At 37.9% G+C, this 15,664-nt stretch overlaps 1 protein-coding gene across 9 annotated transcripts in view; it reads left to right on the top strand.

Moving 5' to 3' along the window:
• The first annotated feature begins 3,225 nt into the window (after positions 1–3,225).
• raly (RALY heterogeneous nuclear ribonucleoprotein) overlaps positions 3,226–15,664 on the top strand; it is an 87,395-nt gene continuing 74,956 nt past the window's right edge. For 2 of the 9 annotated variants that reach the window (XM_084425661.1, XM_084425654.1), the window contains exons 1-3: positions 3,268–3,352; positions 8,392–8,508; positions 9,433–9,512. Coding sequence is in view for 3 of the 9 variants with exons in the window: in XM_084425654.1 (XP_084281780.1) it covers positions 8,507–8,508; positions 9,433–9,512 (82 nt within the window). In the remaining 6 variants the exon portion in view is untranslated. Of the gene's footprint in view, positions 3,353–8,391; positions 9,133–9,432; positions 9,513–15,664 lie in introns of those variants that run through there. The other 7 variants (XM_084425657.1, XM_084425659.1, XM_084425658.1 and 4 more) reach the window with 6 other exon arrangements.

Genomic DNA, 15,664 nt, shown 5'->3' with positions numbered 1-15,664 from the left:
GTGTTAGATGATGTGTTAACACATGATCTCCGGTGCTATGGCATCATCTGACCTTTCCTTTTTGTACATGCCCAGGATTGTCCTCATTTAAAAGGTCCCTCAGTGTTGACTTTAGGTGTTCAGTGCAGCGTCAAAGAATTATTGAGACTCATGATTCGTCAATATGTTTACAGGCAGCGAGGGGCTGTATTAATTAACGGCCAGCCATCGCTCTGCATAATTACCTCTGGATGACAAGTTAAATAAAACAAACAAATTAGCATTGGATATTTCCACCTGATTTTTTAAGCAAGAACAACGTAAGAGGAAGTATCGCTGTCAGGGTTTTGACAGTCCAGACCTCTTTTAGCCTCTATTATTCAGTAGAATGAGTAATACACCCAGTGTGAACCATTTATTTCACTGGAAAAATGTCAAACACCCTCACCCAAACACTGTATATTTATGATTCTGGCCTTCAGGCTGAGTTACAGGCTATCTTGGGCTACCACCAGCTCAGGTTTTTGTGTTACCTAAGTTGTTGCTTTTGAAATACTGCCACGGCATCAGCATTGCCTTTGTGACTAATGACTGACTGGAAAGAAAGAAGTTGCAAACATGTTTGACGAAATTCCAAGTCTTCTTTTTTGTCTTTGTTCTATAATGATTTCTCTCAGCCCTCTTACCGGCGAGCATAAAATCTAGGCTCTTTTTGATACTGTTGTGGTGTTTTCTCAGAGGACCTATGTGGCATTTAGCTTCTGTTTCTCAGTGCATTTTAAATAAGCAAATCAGAGTGTGACAAATCTACACAGATATCCAGTCTTTTGTCTCCACTTCTTTAGTGTTTCCCCCCCCCCCCCCCCCCGTTAACAGGATTCAACAAATCTTGAGAGCACAATGGAGAGAGTTAAACTCTCAAGGGACGGTGAGAAGCTGTGAATTTGGAAGAGTTTCAACTGGAGCAGATGTGCAAGGACTAATGTGCGTTATTGATGCTTGGAATTCTCTCTCTGCTGCTCTTCTGTTTTTGGTAGGTTGTTTCCTAAATCCTCATTCAGTTGTTTTCTCACTTACTGCCTTTCCATTTTCCTTTTCTACTCTGTCACCCCTTCGCAGTTCCCATTTTTTCCTCCCACACTCCCTCAGAGTGTCACCTATGCCTCTTACCTCCCATGTTATCATTAATAGTGGCATATCTATATTTGCTTCTCCTGTTAAATTTTTACTTCCCTCTGAGGAATTGAATTAAAATCTTGAGCTTTCAGTTTAATTTTATCTCGTAGCTCTGGGCTCTAGGCTAAGCTGTTGCTTGCACACAGTATGATGTCTCCATCACAACATAAACAAAAAATAGATGTGAAATGGGCGCATAAGCCCCACGGAGATATGGTAAATACCAGAGAAAAAACATCTTGGTAATCCTTGCCCTAAGTGTCGCTTTCTGGCATTGTCTCATATCTTTAAGAGAGTCATGACTGTGTGTGTGTGTGTGTGTGTGTGTGTGTGTGTACGTACATGCAGATAAACTGTTTGTGTGGTGTGGTGTGGTGTGGTGTGGTGTGAACTTTTGATTGTTGTTTTTTCCTAAGAAACTATATAATAGTTATGAATTCAGTTTTTAATCTCTCAAGATATTTGATGTGCACATAAATAGTCCAACAAGTTTTGTAATCTGACATTGCTACAAATTGAAATATTTAACCTAGTGCCCCTCAGTCTCGGCCTCAGACATCGTGGCCAATGACTGTTGGGTCAACGTCTGATGCATATGACACACAAAATTGGAAAGACTTCAGGAGTCATCTGATTGGTGGAATTTTACAGGATTTCCGGGAGACGTGTGTGTCGCGTACTTTAACGGTCTTAACAAAGCTGCCGTGACGCCAAACCCCCTCATGGAAGAAGAAACCCGTCGTGTTTACAACTGTGACAATGAGTGCTTATCAGGATCAACTAAATGCTGGATTTTCAAAAGTATGTGAATTATGAAAAGTTCATTGCATAGACTCTTTAAAATACGTCCAAGAGTTTTACACACCGCTCTATAATTGTAGGGACATCTACGTTAAATTTTCACTCCCCTAAACATGATGCGGAACAAAATGAACTGTGATTGGTTGCTTTACATATCAGTCAGACGGCCTCTGGGTGATCCTGGGCCAGTGAAAGCTGCTCTGGACTCCAGACCTTCTATCATCAGTCTGAAGGTCTGGCTACGTGAATTGTCTCTCTCAAAGTTACATATAAGACAATAGACCTTCTCAGTTTTTGAAATAACATAGCTGCCATACTATGCATGTTTTTTTCTGCAGTATTCAGTATGCATACTGGGTACAGTATGGCATTTATTTTCTGCAGAAATAGTAGTATATCATGGTTATGGTTATTTCGCATAGTATGTATAAAAACCCAGCAAACAGAATATTGCTGCAATGTTGTGACAACATGCTGAAATGGTTGACATTATGGCCTGAAGGTTGTCACAATGATTTTTTACGACAGTTCTGAACCATAAATTAAAATTATAAATGTGTTGTCTGGACAACCACTGCACAACATGTACACATCACTGTCCTGAACTGAGGCGCGAATGTCAGACTTTTATGACATTTGGTATAAATGTAATATGTTTGTTGGGTTTGAGCACTGGATAGAAGTGCTATAGGAATACTTGACAGACTGTTGAATTATTAACTTTCAATTGCATGACAGCTAGTTATGTGATTTCAACTCACCATGTAGAATAAAACAGCTAGTGTAACAAGTAGTGCAAAACATGGTAACAAAAATAATATATAACACTAATACCCGTAATTTATTGATATCTGTGTGTATATATCATTTTCTTACCCATATCAACAACGATTGGAAAAACTCTATCTACAGGACATATGCATGTTCTTTTTCAAATCTGCCTATTGAGAGAGGCTGTGTCTGTCTTATATTTGTACCATTTTATGCCTGTCTCCAAATGGGGTTGTATAAAATGTCTTTTATGTTGCCATAAAAATAAAAATATAAAATGTAAAAAACTTTTTAGAAGGCTCATGTGACTGGACTCGTCATCTCGTGTGAGTAAATATCATTTTAATGCTATTTATCAAAACACTGTGCATTACTTACGTGTTAAACTTTTTAATTAGCAAATGACTGAGTTTAATGACAAAATTACTGGGTGCACCTTTAAGTAGATCCATGATGTGTCTGTGTCTCCCCCTGCGCAGTCGCGATGGTTTGCTCCACACCAGCGCTGTTTATACTGTTGAGCCGCTGCTTTCCCCGGTCACTGCGCCGCTGACACTGACAGCTCCTCCTCACTCACTTGCTCTTGTTGCTCTTTCAACATTTTTGCTCTCTGACATTTTCACCGGTGAGTACTTTCTTTTCATTTTCTCTTTTCTTCATCTTTACCTCTTCTCTTCGTCCTCTTTTGATTTGAGAAGTGCTTGAATTTTGTTCTTCTTCTGAATTCAACTGACAGACGGTTTTTAATGTTTTACCTTCTTGGAGAGGGGGGACGTCAGGTTTTGGTTAACTTTGGTAGTTAATTTTTGAGTGTATTCGTTTCTTTATTTTGTGCAATATCCTGGATAGGAGCAAGTGCTGGACACGATTTTGTTTTGCTTTTAATTTTTGTTTTTCTTTCGTTCTTTGTATTTATCAGTTGGACATTTACATGCTGGTCTTGACGAATTACCTCAGTGAGAACATTTTTCTTATTTTTTATTTTCCCAGTTTTGAGAGCACAGTTATGTTTCAAAGATGTGGAGCGATATATCTTTTTTTTTTTATCAAAAATATATATTTTTTTTCTTTCTTTTTTTCTGTGCGGACTGATGTGATGTCAGTGTGTTTTGGAGCGCGTGTCAATGCAGCGCAGCGCGCGACTCCTCCACTGCAGATCTCTGCGAACATTTAAACACGTCTGGACTGTTGAATAACACCCTAGATCTGCTATTATTCTACAGCACTTATCAATGTTATGTACTAAGAGACCTGGAATATGGACATGCTGCGCACATACGTTGACTTGATTTAGTTTGATGATGAGTTCTGTTTTCATGGGCATTCTACGAAATGTGTGCTTTTTCCTTTTAAAAAGCTTATAAAAGTAAATGTCTTTTTCAAGATCTGTCAGACAAAGAATATTTTAAGTGTTAATACTGCATTATGCCATCTCAAGCCAAATGTATGCTGTTATACTTTAGTTACTGAATGCTTTTATAAAAGTGACATATTTTAAGTTTTTATGCTGATATTTCTACAGATATTCAATATTCAATGTATATAACCTATAAAAGAATATGGGGAAAAAATAAATGATCTGGATTTTGTTGATGTGTTGGAAAATGCATATACTGTAATAACACATAAAAGCTGGTGCAAGACATTGTTTACACATATTAGCACAAGGGACAGCAAAGGCACCCTATTTGTGGAATGACCCTTCAAGCATGTTGTGAAATTGCTTCTGTGATTTACTGGCTGTGTCTCAAAACGTAGTGAGCTGTCTACTTAGGCAACATATTTGGGCATCATGCGAAGCACAGCTGACTGGAAACATACTATATGGTCCCAAAAATGCAGTCTATTGCACTGTTGCACTGTTTTTCCTTGTGCAAGATTCTTGCAAGTCATCTGTGGCCTTATAATTGCATCTAATTATAAGTGCAACAGTTCGATCTGTAGACGATATAACTGGACCTAATAAAGGTTTGTGATGTGCAATGTCCCTAAACTAAACTAAAATAAAATAAAATATATGCATTCAGAACTTGTTTAAGGTATGTTTGTTGGTCATGTTCAACCTAAAGGAACATAACTGAACACTAGAAATGTGACAGACGTAATTTTGTAATTGACGTGGTAAAGAACAAAAAAAGTTGAAGATTGAGATGTATTTCTGCCCACGGTGCCACTTCAGCTGCCACAAGACTTTATTTGGAGGTCATGACAAACAAGAGTCAAATGTTTTCTCCTGTCTCTTTTCCAATCTCATGCTTCTTGTCTCTATAGACATAAATGCACCCACTTGCTTCTCTTGAAAGACCTCCATGTCTCTATAAGGTCTTCAGTGCATGCACTTTCACTTTAAAAAAAAAAAGTCCACTATTGCATTTGTCCAGGTATACTTCTTTGCCATACTAAAACGTATGGCAAAGAAGTATACCTGGACAAATGCAATAATGGTCTTTTTTTTTTACTAAAACGTAAAAAAACAAACATACAGTCTGACCTTCAAAAACACAGTGAAGCACTTTAAGCTATTTGTTCATACATTTCTACAGTAATGCTTTGTATTGCTCATGCCCTCCCATTGATGCACTTGTATTTTTTCATAAAAGAGTTTGAAGGACAATATTATCTTTATGTTGACATGGCATAAAGGAATTTTCCCGGTTATGCACAACTTAATGTCTTTGTCATTAAGTTGTAAATAACAGAATATTCCTTTCAAGGCAGAGATGTGACCGTGAACAGTGTTTTGGGGGTGATTTTTGTTGTTTTGGTTGGTCAATTTCGGTCTTTCTCCACTTGTACTGCCGTTAGCTTATCTAGGGCATTAGTTGCCTATGGATATCCACCTCAAGTTGACCACTTACAGCTACTGAATTCAAATAACAGAATACAGTGCCAGCACTAAAAGTGAGGCTTTAATAAAATAATGGCTCCATGCATTAAAGGGGTCATATAATGCCATTTTTGTACAAGCTAATATGATTCTTTAGGGTCTAAATTAAAAGTTTTTAATAAAAAATTCTCATTAGTATTGTAAGAAAACACTAATTTTACCTGGTCAAAAACAGCTCTGTTTTCAGCCCGCATGTTTAAGTGCATGTGTCTTTAAATGATAATGAGCTTTGCTCACCCCGCCCCTCTGTTCTGTGCGTACACGTTTGTAATAATAACACAATAACCATAACGCGTTGTTCATTATAAACGTGGGATTATGAATTATATTGAGAACGTCGTACATAGAAAACATGCCGTAATGTACCCTGAGTGTAAACAGACGCATTCATCGTGAAGCGTGCAGCAAGCGATTTGCAAAGATTAATATAAATGTGAAATGATTCGCGCAAACATGAAAGCATTGACGTTGATCGTGGGGAATATTCCCTTCGAAAACAAACTCAGCCACTGCGTCTTCAGCGGTTCGGATTTAGGAACATCAAAATGACTGCTGTGTTCCTTATTACACCCAAGAACAGAACACCACAATCGCTTAGACGCCATTCTGCTCATAGACAGCGCTCCAGCGTATCAACAATGACCGCGCCAGTCCGCGCGGACCATGATTGACAGCTCGCTTACGTGCGAGGGCGGGTCTGTGTTGAAACGCTGCTGTCAATCAACAATCGTGGGAGGGGCGTCGATTTTGTGACGTCACAAAATCGAACTGCTTGATTTGAGATGGGGGAAACATATAAGAAGATTTAAAAAAAAAAAACACTGGATGGATTTTTATCATTTTTATGATGGTTGTGTACAGGCACTGCCAACACACGTTTCAGTACAATCAACTTGTAAAAGTGCATGTACCATTATATGACCCCTTTAAAATTTAATTAAAATCTACACATTAAGACAAAATTCACAGAGTTTATATGTTTGAAATATAGTAAAATATGTTTGTGCATACAAGAAAAATAATATTATTTACATTTTTATTCAAAGCAGCTTATTTATTCATAAGTGTTCACACTTGTCTTAAGGTGGTTGTTTAGTATTGCTTTTAATTATTTCTCGACTTCTAGAAATGTACTCGATATTGTTGTGTCCAATGTTCAAGATACTAAATATAACCCTGCTTTAAGTAGTTAGCAGCACCACTGATTGGACATTGATGGCAGTTGCATATATTTGCATTAAGCTTGCAGCTTTGTTGTGAAAAGTTCAGATATTATTAGTCATTACTTTTTTTTTCTTCCATCAAAAGCCAGTGGCAAAAATTACTTTAAGCCAGCTAAATGTCAGGAATATTAAAGTCTCATGGGTATTTTTATGTTTTTCAAGCTTTTTCACGTTCCGTACTCATACTTTTGCAATATCAAAAATGAAAAAAGGTTATCAGACTAATTAATTAATTCTGTCATATCAAGCACATAATGAATTAAAAATTTAGATTACATGTACATGAAAGTTTTATGAGTAAATTTGCAGTTGTGCTCTTAACATAATCTAGGTCTCTGTGATGTGTAATGAATTCAGTCAGCCAGTCAAGTGTCAAAAGTGTACAACAAGGCATTCTTTATGTAGGCCAATGCATTTATGGTAAAATATTGTTAAGATGTGGTTGTTGTGTCAAAATAAAAGTGTTCTAATTTCCCTGCATGAAACATCACATTTGTTTTGGTTTTATTTTTTAAAAGAGTTTCTTGCCATAAATTGTCTATACATTTGAGTGTCCATTTTATTATATTTAGTAAGTTTATTGCATTGTTGCAATAATGTTTGTGTTTGTTATTATTTACAGTAACTTACTAATTTTAAGCTCAAATGGTTTGTATATTATATTACATAACATTCTATAATTTAAAGGTAGGGTAGGCAATTTCGGAGTGGCTAGCAATAGCAAGCTAGCTTTAAAAGCGTTAGATACACCCTACCTTCAGAGGGTCTCCAAAGCCTCGCCTCCTTCAAAACACATGAACACACACATCGCACACAGCCGGAGCATATTCAGCCAAGCGTCACAGCGTTAAATTACCTCATGTCTCAAAGCACAGAACATTACAATAATAATGAACATAAACAACTGACAGAACTCTGACTTGTACCATCTGATTGCTGCAGGTTCATTTCGGCGTTGATAGTGTTGCCAGAGAAAAGCATAAATCCAAGTCTGAGTACGTGAACAGCTCCGGGTAGAACGTCACGGGTTGTCATCTCGTAATTACGGTTACAACATGGCCTGAACGCAGTATGAGCTCATTGTTTTGGTTCAGGAGGAACTGTAAAATGTGGCTGCTGTTCGTTCGCACTGATGTCATGTGATGTCTGCGCGAGCAGGTGCGCGGACGTATGGAAATACATACGCTAACAGGCTACCTGCCATTTGGACCGAATGCAATGATTGGATGCAATGTTTTGCTCCTGAGACCTCCACAGAAGATAAATGTGCATATTTCGACCACTTGTGTTATTGATTGCTATCAGGATGTGAAGAGAGTTTTGACCAGAATAACAGTGTTTATACCCTACCTTTAATGCCAAATACTGTATATAGTCACCAAAACGCCATCCTCTAATGTTTGTAACATCACCATGGTGTTTTTATGGTAAAATTCTGCCAACCACAATGTCTTTTCATTTGTTTATTTATTCATTAAATAATTATACCATTTGATTCTAAATGTTTGGCATTTCAACTTCAGTGTTTGATGTCGTCTAACATTTCTTTTTCAGTTAATGTTACTGACTGATGTTTTGGGAAGGATGCGTGGCGTGACTGTCAGTGCTTATTGCAGCAGGGGGCAGTGGCTGAGCACACGGGATATTGTATGACTGGAATGCTCCTCAAATGTCAGTGGCTACCGCCACCCAAACAACTAATCCCACGATAAAGCCCCTGCGACACATTCAGAATTAAACATCAGAAGTGTGCTTAGATTGATCGTCCTCCGCTTGAGTCTACATTTGGCTGGCCTCGATGTGAAACAGGCTTATGTTTGTCAGCATCTTCATGATTGAAATGATGGAATATCTCAAGTTACTCATGAGTTATGCTGTCAATGGAAGTTTCCATTAGGCGTGACTGTGAAAGAGGAGGCATATGATGAATCTCCAAGGGTCAAGAGAGAGACATTGGATTGAAACAGTTATGTTTTTTCAATGGAAAATTCCATAGTAAAAGTAAAATTTCTTGTGAACTGGAGATTGTAAAACAAATTTTATCATGCATTATTGTTACTCATACAAACCCTGAACCTTAACTATTTAAATCCACATTTCCTCGCTGTGTTGCAGACATGATGATGCCTCAAATCATGCAGCTTGTACTTAGTGATCAGGCTTGCTATTTTCACTTGGTGGGTGAAAAATGTGCATAGACCAGGGGTGTCCAAACCTGCTCCTGGAAGGCCACTGTCCCACAGTTTAACCCCAACCTGCCTCAACAAACCTGCCTGGAAGTTTCTAGCATGCCTAGTAAGACCTTTATTACTGTAGCTGGTTCAGGTGTTTAATTGGTGTTTAAAAGTGGCCCTCTAGAAACAGGATTGTATACCTCGGCCATAGACTCACATTGAGTTCCTCTTTTGACTAAACATTCAGAAAACCCTAGCAACTTTATCGCAACACCCTGATAACCGCCCACATCATTGAGGCAGTGAGATCTGCATACACAACAATTTTTTTAAATCTGAAAATGCAATATTATTCTTGTGTTCTCATGTTCAGCTGCTGAAATCCTGCTACTTAAAGTATTTGCTTTGTTTTAAACCGCAGGATCCCTCACACACTCCAGGTCACGAGCGCTGGGACCAAGCAGCATATCCACATCCGTCCCCTTGTCACAGAAGAGAGAGGTATGTGCAACTTCGGCTCTCAAGCCTGAGTCTCTACAAACATAGACTGATCTGAGCATGTTTGATCTGAGCAGAGGTGTTAAAGTTCAGCGTTTACTGATAAATGTTAACAGGGCTTTAGTGAAGAACTCTCATTGTGCCCAAAGCAGCGTGCATGTTCTCTGCAAATCCTGAGAGGGGATTTTAAAGCCACTACATGTTTTTGGACACATACTGTAAGGGCCGGTTCATACAGAATAAATTTTGCGCTGATTTTTAATTGTTTTTCTGTGTAAACATGCACTAGATGGTCGTCTTTGACCGTTATACATTTTTAAAGAGGATGTATTATGCTGTTTTACATTTTTGTCTTTCTTTAGTGTGTAATGTTGCTGTTTGAGCATGAAAAAGGTCTGCAAAGTTACAAAGTCACTCTAAAGGGAGTTACAGTATTCTCTATATCAGTGCGCTGTGTTCTTAAAGGATAATTCCGGTATTTAGCACTTTGAGTCTATTTTCTAGTTTGTTTTGGATGAACTAGAGTGGTGGACACAGAAATTTTGACGATGGGTCCTGTCTCGACTTTTTGACTCTTTTAGAATCACCTTTGACCGCTTCAGAGTGGCTGGCTATGGGCATGCACGAACAAAACAACCTTTAACGTTCATTTTCAAAACTGTGCAAATCACAGAGTGGTCAGTGGTGTTCGTTGATGATTAAAAACAAATATATCGGCGCAATGTATGATTTCAATCCGTGTTATTTGCTATAGTGGAACTATTTTTCAGATACCTCACAACCGCGTATAAACTTCCGCTCGATATTTGTGTCTGAAGCGCAGTAATATCAACGAGCAATGAGTCCTCCAACAGAAATCAATGGGATTTTACAAAATGCCAAATAAAACATGACAGAAACTGTATTTCGCTACGCTACTTGTTTTGGAACATCAACGAACACCACTAACCACTCGGTGAGTTGCACAATTTTGAAAACTAACGTTAAGGGTTGTTTTAAGGACATGTTCGGGCATGCCCGTAGCCAGCCACTCTGAAGCGGTCAAAGGCGATTCTAAATGAGTCAAAAAGTCGAACAGGACCCATCGTCAAAATTTCTGTGTCCACCACTCTAGTTCATCCAAAACAAACCAGAAAATAGACTGAAAGTGCTAAATACCGGAATTATCCTTTAACTCCCTAAAACGCCTCGATTGTAGTCGTGAGTTTTCTTACGAGAACGTACGTCACAATATTCGTCATTTAAATAATTCCCACCCAAGGCATGACATTTACAAAACACGCTTAAAGTGATTGACCTATGACGCCACACTGGTTCAGATGACCAATCAGAGCTCATTGTGCTTCTCAGAAGGAGGGGCTTCATAGAGACAGGAACTAAACAGAGCGTTACAGACAGACAGGGACGAGAGGTGCTGTAACAATGTCAAATGTGTTAAAAAAAACGATGTGTTTTTTGAACATTCAAGCATGAAAACCTATTCTAGTAGACCCCAGAAACTAAATCAAGACTTTGTAAAAGGGCATAATAGGTCCCCTCTAAGACGCCATGTCAAGCTAAAAGAAGTGCAACTTTCTCGACTCTACCTTCATCTGTAATTAGATACTATTGTGTGGCATCTCATGTTTTTAAAAGCAAAAATGTGTTCTGTGTGTATATTGCTAAAAACTGGTTTGATGGAAGTTTTAGTGGTTAGTTAATTTCCTTAGTTTGTGTTGAGGTGTTGATTTCAGTAGGTCTTCCATCATTGGTTTATCACTCTAGTTATCTGAATTGGTTTGTCAGAATTGAAAGCATTAAATGTTAAAGGTGTTAAATATCAGAAAACCAGAATGCACAAAATGATTCACAGAGAAGTTGTTCATAAATGGCAAAAAAAAAAAAACGTGACTCACTCCTTAACTTTTTATGCTTTTTGCAAAGCCTATAGGGCAGTTACAAAGACGGGTGTAATTTCTCAGGACACCTATTTCAGTTATATCTGTCAGATTCAGTACAGCACATTTTATATGTGGTATTAAAAACATTGCTTACAGCACCTTTAAAATGTAATAGCCAAGGAATAAGGAAAGAAATATCACAAATGAGATCTCTGATATCTCAGTTGTTTTACCTGAACTGTAGACAGAGATTAAAGGGGGGGTGAAACACTCAGTTTCAGTCAATCTCATGTTAATCTTGAGTACCTATAGAGTAGTATTGCATCCTTCATATCTCCAAAAAGTCTTTAGTTTTATTATAGTTATAAAAGAAAGATAGGCTGTACCGAGTTTTTCCGGAAAAAAACGAGCGGCTGGAGGCGTGCCGTGTGGGCGGAGCTAAAGAATCTCGAGCGTGATCATGTTGTTTACTTGCTGTGCTTACGCGCCGATAGCTAACAACACACAGACATTTGAAGCAGTTTTACTCACCGCCTGCGGTTCCAACGCACGACCGTGAACCTTTATCGTTGGGACTACTCCATCCTTAAGCATTAGACGATCTGCAAATCCGCGTCGAACTGGGCCTTGTTTATAAAACAATCATCGTCGAAATGCAGGGAACAAACAAGAAACACTTGCACAACTCTGTTGATGCTCTGGAAAAACAAACTCCATCCACTGGTCCCTTAACGCTGGGTTCTTTGGGAATCTGTGCAGGGTTGTCTTGCCCTGGCAACCAAAAACACACTTCTTTCTTTGACATTGATTGTGCTAAAGCCGAGCACAGCGCTTTGATGGGCGTACTGCTTTCGCTCTCTCGCTCTGGTCTACGGGTGCGCGCGCGCCCTTCCGGGAGAAGTGCCCTTAGGACCCGTATAAGGAAATTCCGCCGCATCTGACGTCAGATGCGTTTCCATACTCGAAAAAAACGTTCCGAAACTTGTGACAAACTGGAAGGAGTATTTTTGGCACAGAAATACTCCATCAAACGTACAACTTAATTTTTGAAACTTTGTCCATGTTTAGCATGGGAATCCAACTCTTTAACAGTGTAAAAAACTCAGTATGCATGAAATAGCATCCCCCCCCCCCCCCCCTTTAAAGGCAGTGCAAATGGCGAGTTTGCCAAAGTTTCCTTCTTTTTAGAAGTTCTCATCTTAAGTCTCCACTGTAGAGTTTCATAAGAGTTCATAATAAGTGCTCAGATATGCCGAGAGTCTGCAATCAGTCTTCAGTAATGACATTTCAAGACCAAATTGTCTGAGCTATGCTATTCACATACATTTTTATAGCTGTTTAGGATTACAGTATGTCAACAGAGGTCTCATTTATGTCGATTTTCTATTTCTCCTTAGAAATATTAGGAGGGGTATCTGAGACAAAGTTGATACTAAAATGCCGTGCCGAGGCACAACCCACGTAAAGTTGATAATTCCGCAAGTAACTGCAATTGCAGATTTCAAACAGAGATGGCGACAAAGAGGAAAAACTACGTACTGCAGCTTTAAGTCGAACTGAAAGGGTTTTGTGTATGTGATTTTGTGTTTATATAATCTGTGTAATATCAGTAAATTTGTAGCTAATTAACTTTTCAATGCATGTATATAAAATCACTCTTCATTCAGTCACTAAACAGCAAACAATCTTGCAATCTTGAGAATATGATTTGCAAATTTGTTTTGAATGTGGGTGGGTTGAGTATTTTTTAGACGAACTGAGCTAAATGTGTAAAGTCTTGAATGAGCATTAATTAGAGGAAGCACCCGCAACAAGGTCGGTTTGGCATTATAGACAAAAATGTCTGGAACGAGAGTCTTGATGAAAGTGTTTTGAATGGTAAATGTGCATCAGAGATGCGGTGAGCAGATTCTGGCAGTGATTCCAGCGTCTCTCTCTAATCAGCACCAGCTAAGAGAGGGCACGTGAATTATAGATTCACCTCTGAAAATTTCATGAAAATGTTGTTTGTGTGTTCAGATATGTCAAACATTGACCGCAACATTGGCCAGAGAGCATGGCAAATCTTGCTTACTAAGAGAGAGAGGCGGCTACAGAAAACCATACACTGCTTCACTTAAGTTAAATTAGCAGTCAGGATTCATTCATATCTACGGAAGGGAAAACAAGAACTTCTTTTGAAGTCAATTTCATGAGCTATTTCCATCACCTGCCTCACCAGGACTGCAATTAGGCCCATGCTTTGCCAATCAGACACAATTATGTACATTTAGTAAAAGCACATTTTTTTAAAGTAAGAACTAAATGAGCTTCCAGTGAATATATCTGATGTGTTTCATGGAAATGAGTAAGCCTATCCTTGGAACGCTACCCACATGGGGGGCCTGCAGCCAGCGGTTAAATTGGGATTTCGGAGGTGGATGAAAGCATAATAACATATGCTACCGGTTAAGAGTTTGGAGTCAGTAGGATTTTTTTTTTTTTTTAAGAAATAAATTAACACTTTTACTTAGCAAAATGCATTTGCAAATGTGATAGTAAAAAAAGATATTTACTGAAAAGTAACAAATGATTACTATTTCAAATAAATGCTGTTCTTTTGAACTTTCTATTATTTGCCATCACATGAATAAATTAAATATAATTTGTACATTTAAATACATGAATATTCAAATGTAAATATTTTAAAATAGATTTCAATAGATTATAAATGAATAGATTATAAGTATATAATAATATTTCACGATATTAATGTTTTTAAATAAATGTTTTATTTAAAATAAATGCAGCCTTGGTGAGCAGAAGAGACTTCTCTCAAAAGCCTTTAAAAAAATCGTACCGACCCCAAACTTTTGAACGGTAGTGTATGTTAAATGTTTAACATAAACCTTTTGTTTATGACGTACGTACATATAGGGTGTTTACAGTAAAGTAAGGCACTTTTTGCATTAAAATGAACTTTAAAACTCTAGAAAATGAACAACCCTACCTAAACAGCATAATAAATAAACACACTCATATGGATATACAAATATTTAATATACAAATATTCTCCAAGTCTATGGGGTATGTGTCAGTCTGGCTCGGTTTAACCCCGGCCTGTGGCTTATTTACAGAAGTGGTCTTGTCCATTGTACAAAGCTCATGACAGTAGTCAATTTTGCTAGATGAAGAGAACATTTATTTGATGGATGGAATTCCAGTGAGCTTTAAGCCAAGTCATCTGTTTATTATATATTGCTGGGTGTTTTTCTATCAATAATAAATGTTCTTTTCCTGGAGTATTTGCTGAAAGGAATATTTTCTATATAAGAAGGCCTGACCTCTGCCATGAGTTATGGGTTAATTTAGGCTTCCTCTCCCTCTCTCTCTGTGTGTGTGTGTGTGTGTGCGCGTGTGTGTGCGTGTGTGTGTGTGTTCAGTGATGTATTACACAGAAACTGTACCCCCACTATCTCTCACTCTTTGCACCAGCTCGTCTAAAAAACAGAAAACACAAACATTTCTAATGAAATATTAAACATTCTGGTACCTAAGTAGAATTGCCGCAAGTGTTATGCTTTATAATAAGGACATAATTTGCACAAATATTTGCTACATTCCTGTGTAATATTCTGATCATTTCGCTTGCAAATCACTTTTACTTTTGTTCTTTTTATTTATTTTTTGGATTAGAGATGGAAAATGCAACTCATTGTATGACTGTAAGTTCTCAAAGACATCAGAAGGATCTTGTACTATTCAGCTGTTTTCTTAAAATTACAGCACTTAGAGATACGTGTGAGAGTGTCGTGACCTTTCCACATCTAAACCTCATCTGCCAGAGGCCATTATACAAAGATTGTCAACCTGTCTTGCAAAGTTTTTCATCTTTGTGACAATATTGTTTTTGTTGTTGTTGTTGTTGTTTTGGCATGTAGAAATATGATTCTACTGCATGAAGCAAAATACAGAATCAAAAATACATGTTTTCATTTTATATGCTGTGTTTAAAGTCTACTTTGCCTATACTGTAGGTCTACTGCTTCTGAGGGGGTTTTATCTCCTACTAAAAAAAGGCTCCAGTAATTTCACATGAGTCTTAGAAGAGATCAGTGACAATCTGCATGGTCTGCACTCAAATGTCAGACATCTCAATGTAGGCTACAATATTTCTCACCAAATTATCTAAGCTATACGTTGTTCACAGTTTTATAGCTCTTTACTCTTAGGGGCTGTTTACACCTGGCCACTTCATGCGTTTTCACAGATCGGATAGCTATCTGATTTATCAAA

This window comes from Rutilus rutilus (assembly GCF_951802725.1).
Source record: "Rutilus rutilus genome assembly, chromosome: 12".
Classification (NCBI taxonomy): domain Eukaryota; kingdom Metazoa; phylum Chordata; class Actinopteri; order Cypriniformes; family Leuciscidae; genus Rutilus; species Rutilus rutilus.
The sequence above is the reverse complement of the archived record's forward strand: the minus strand, read 5'-3'. Positions and strand labels throughout refer to the sequence as shown.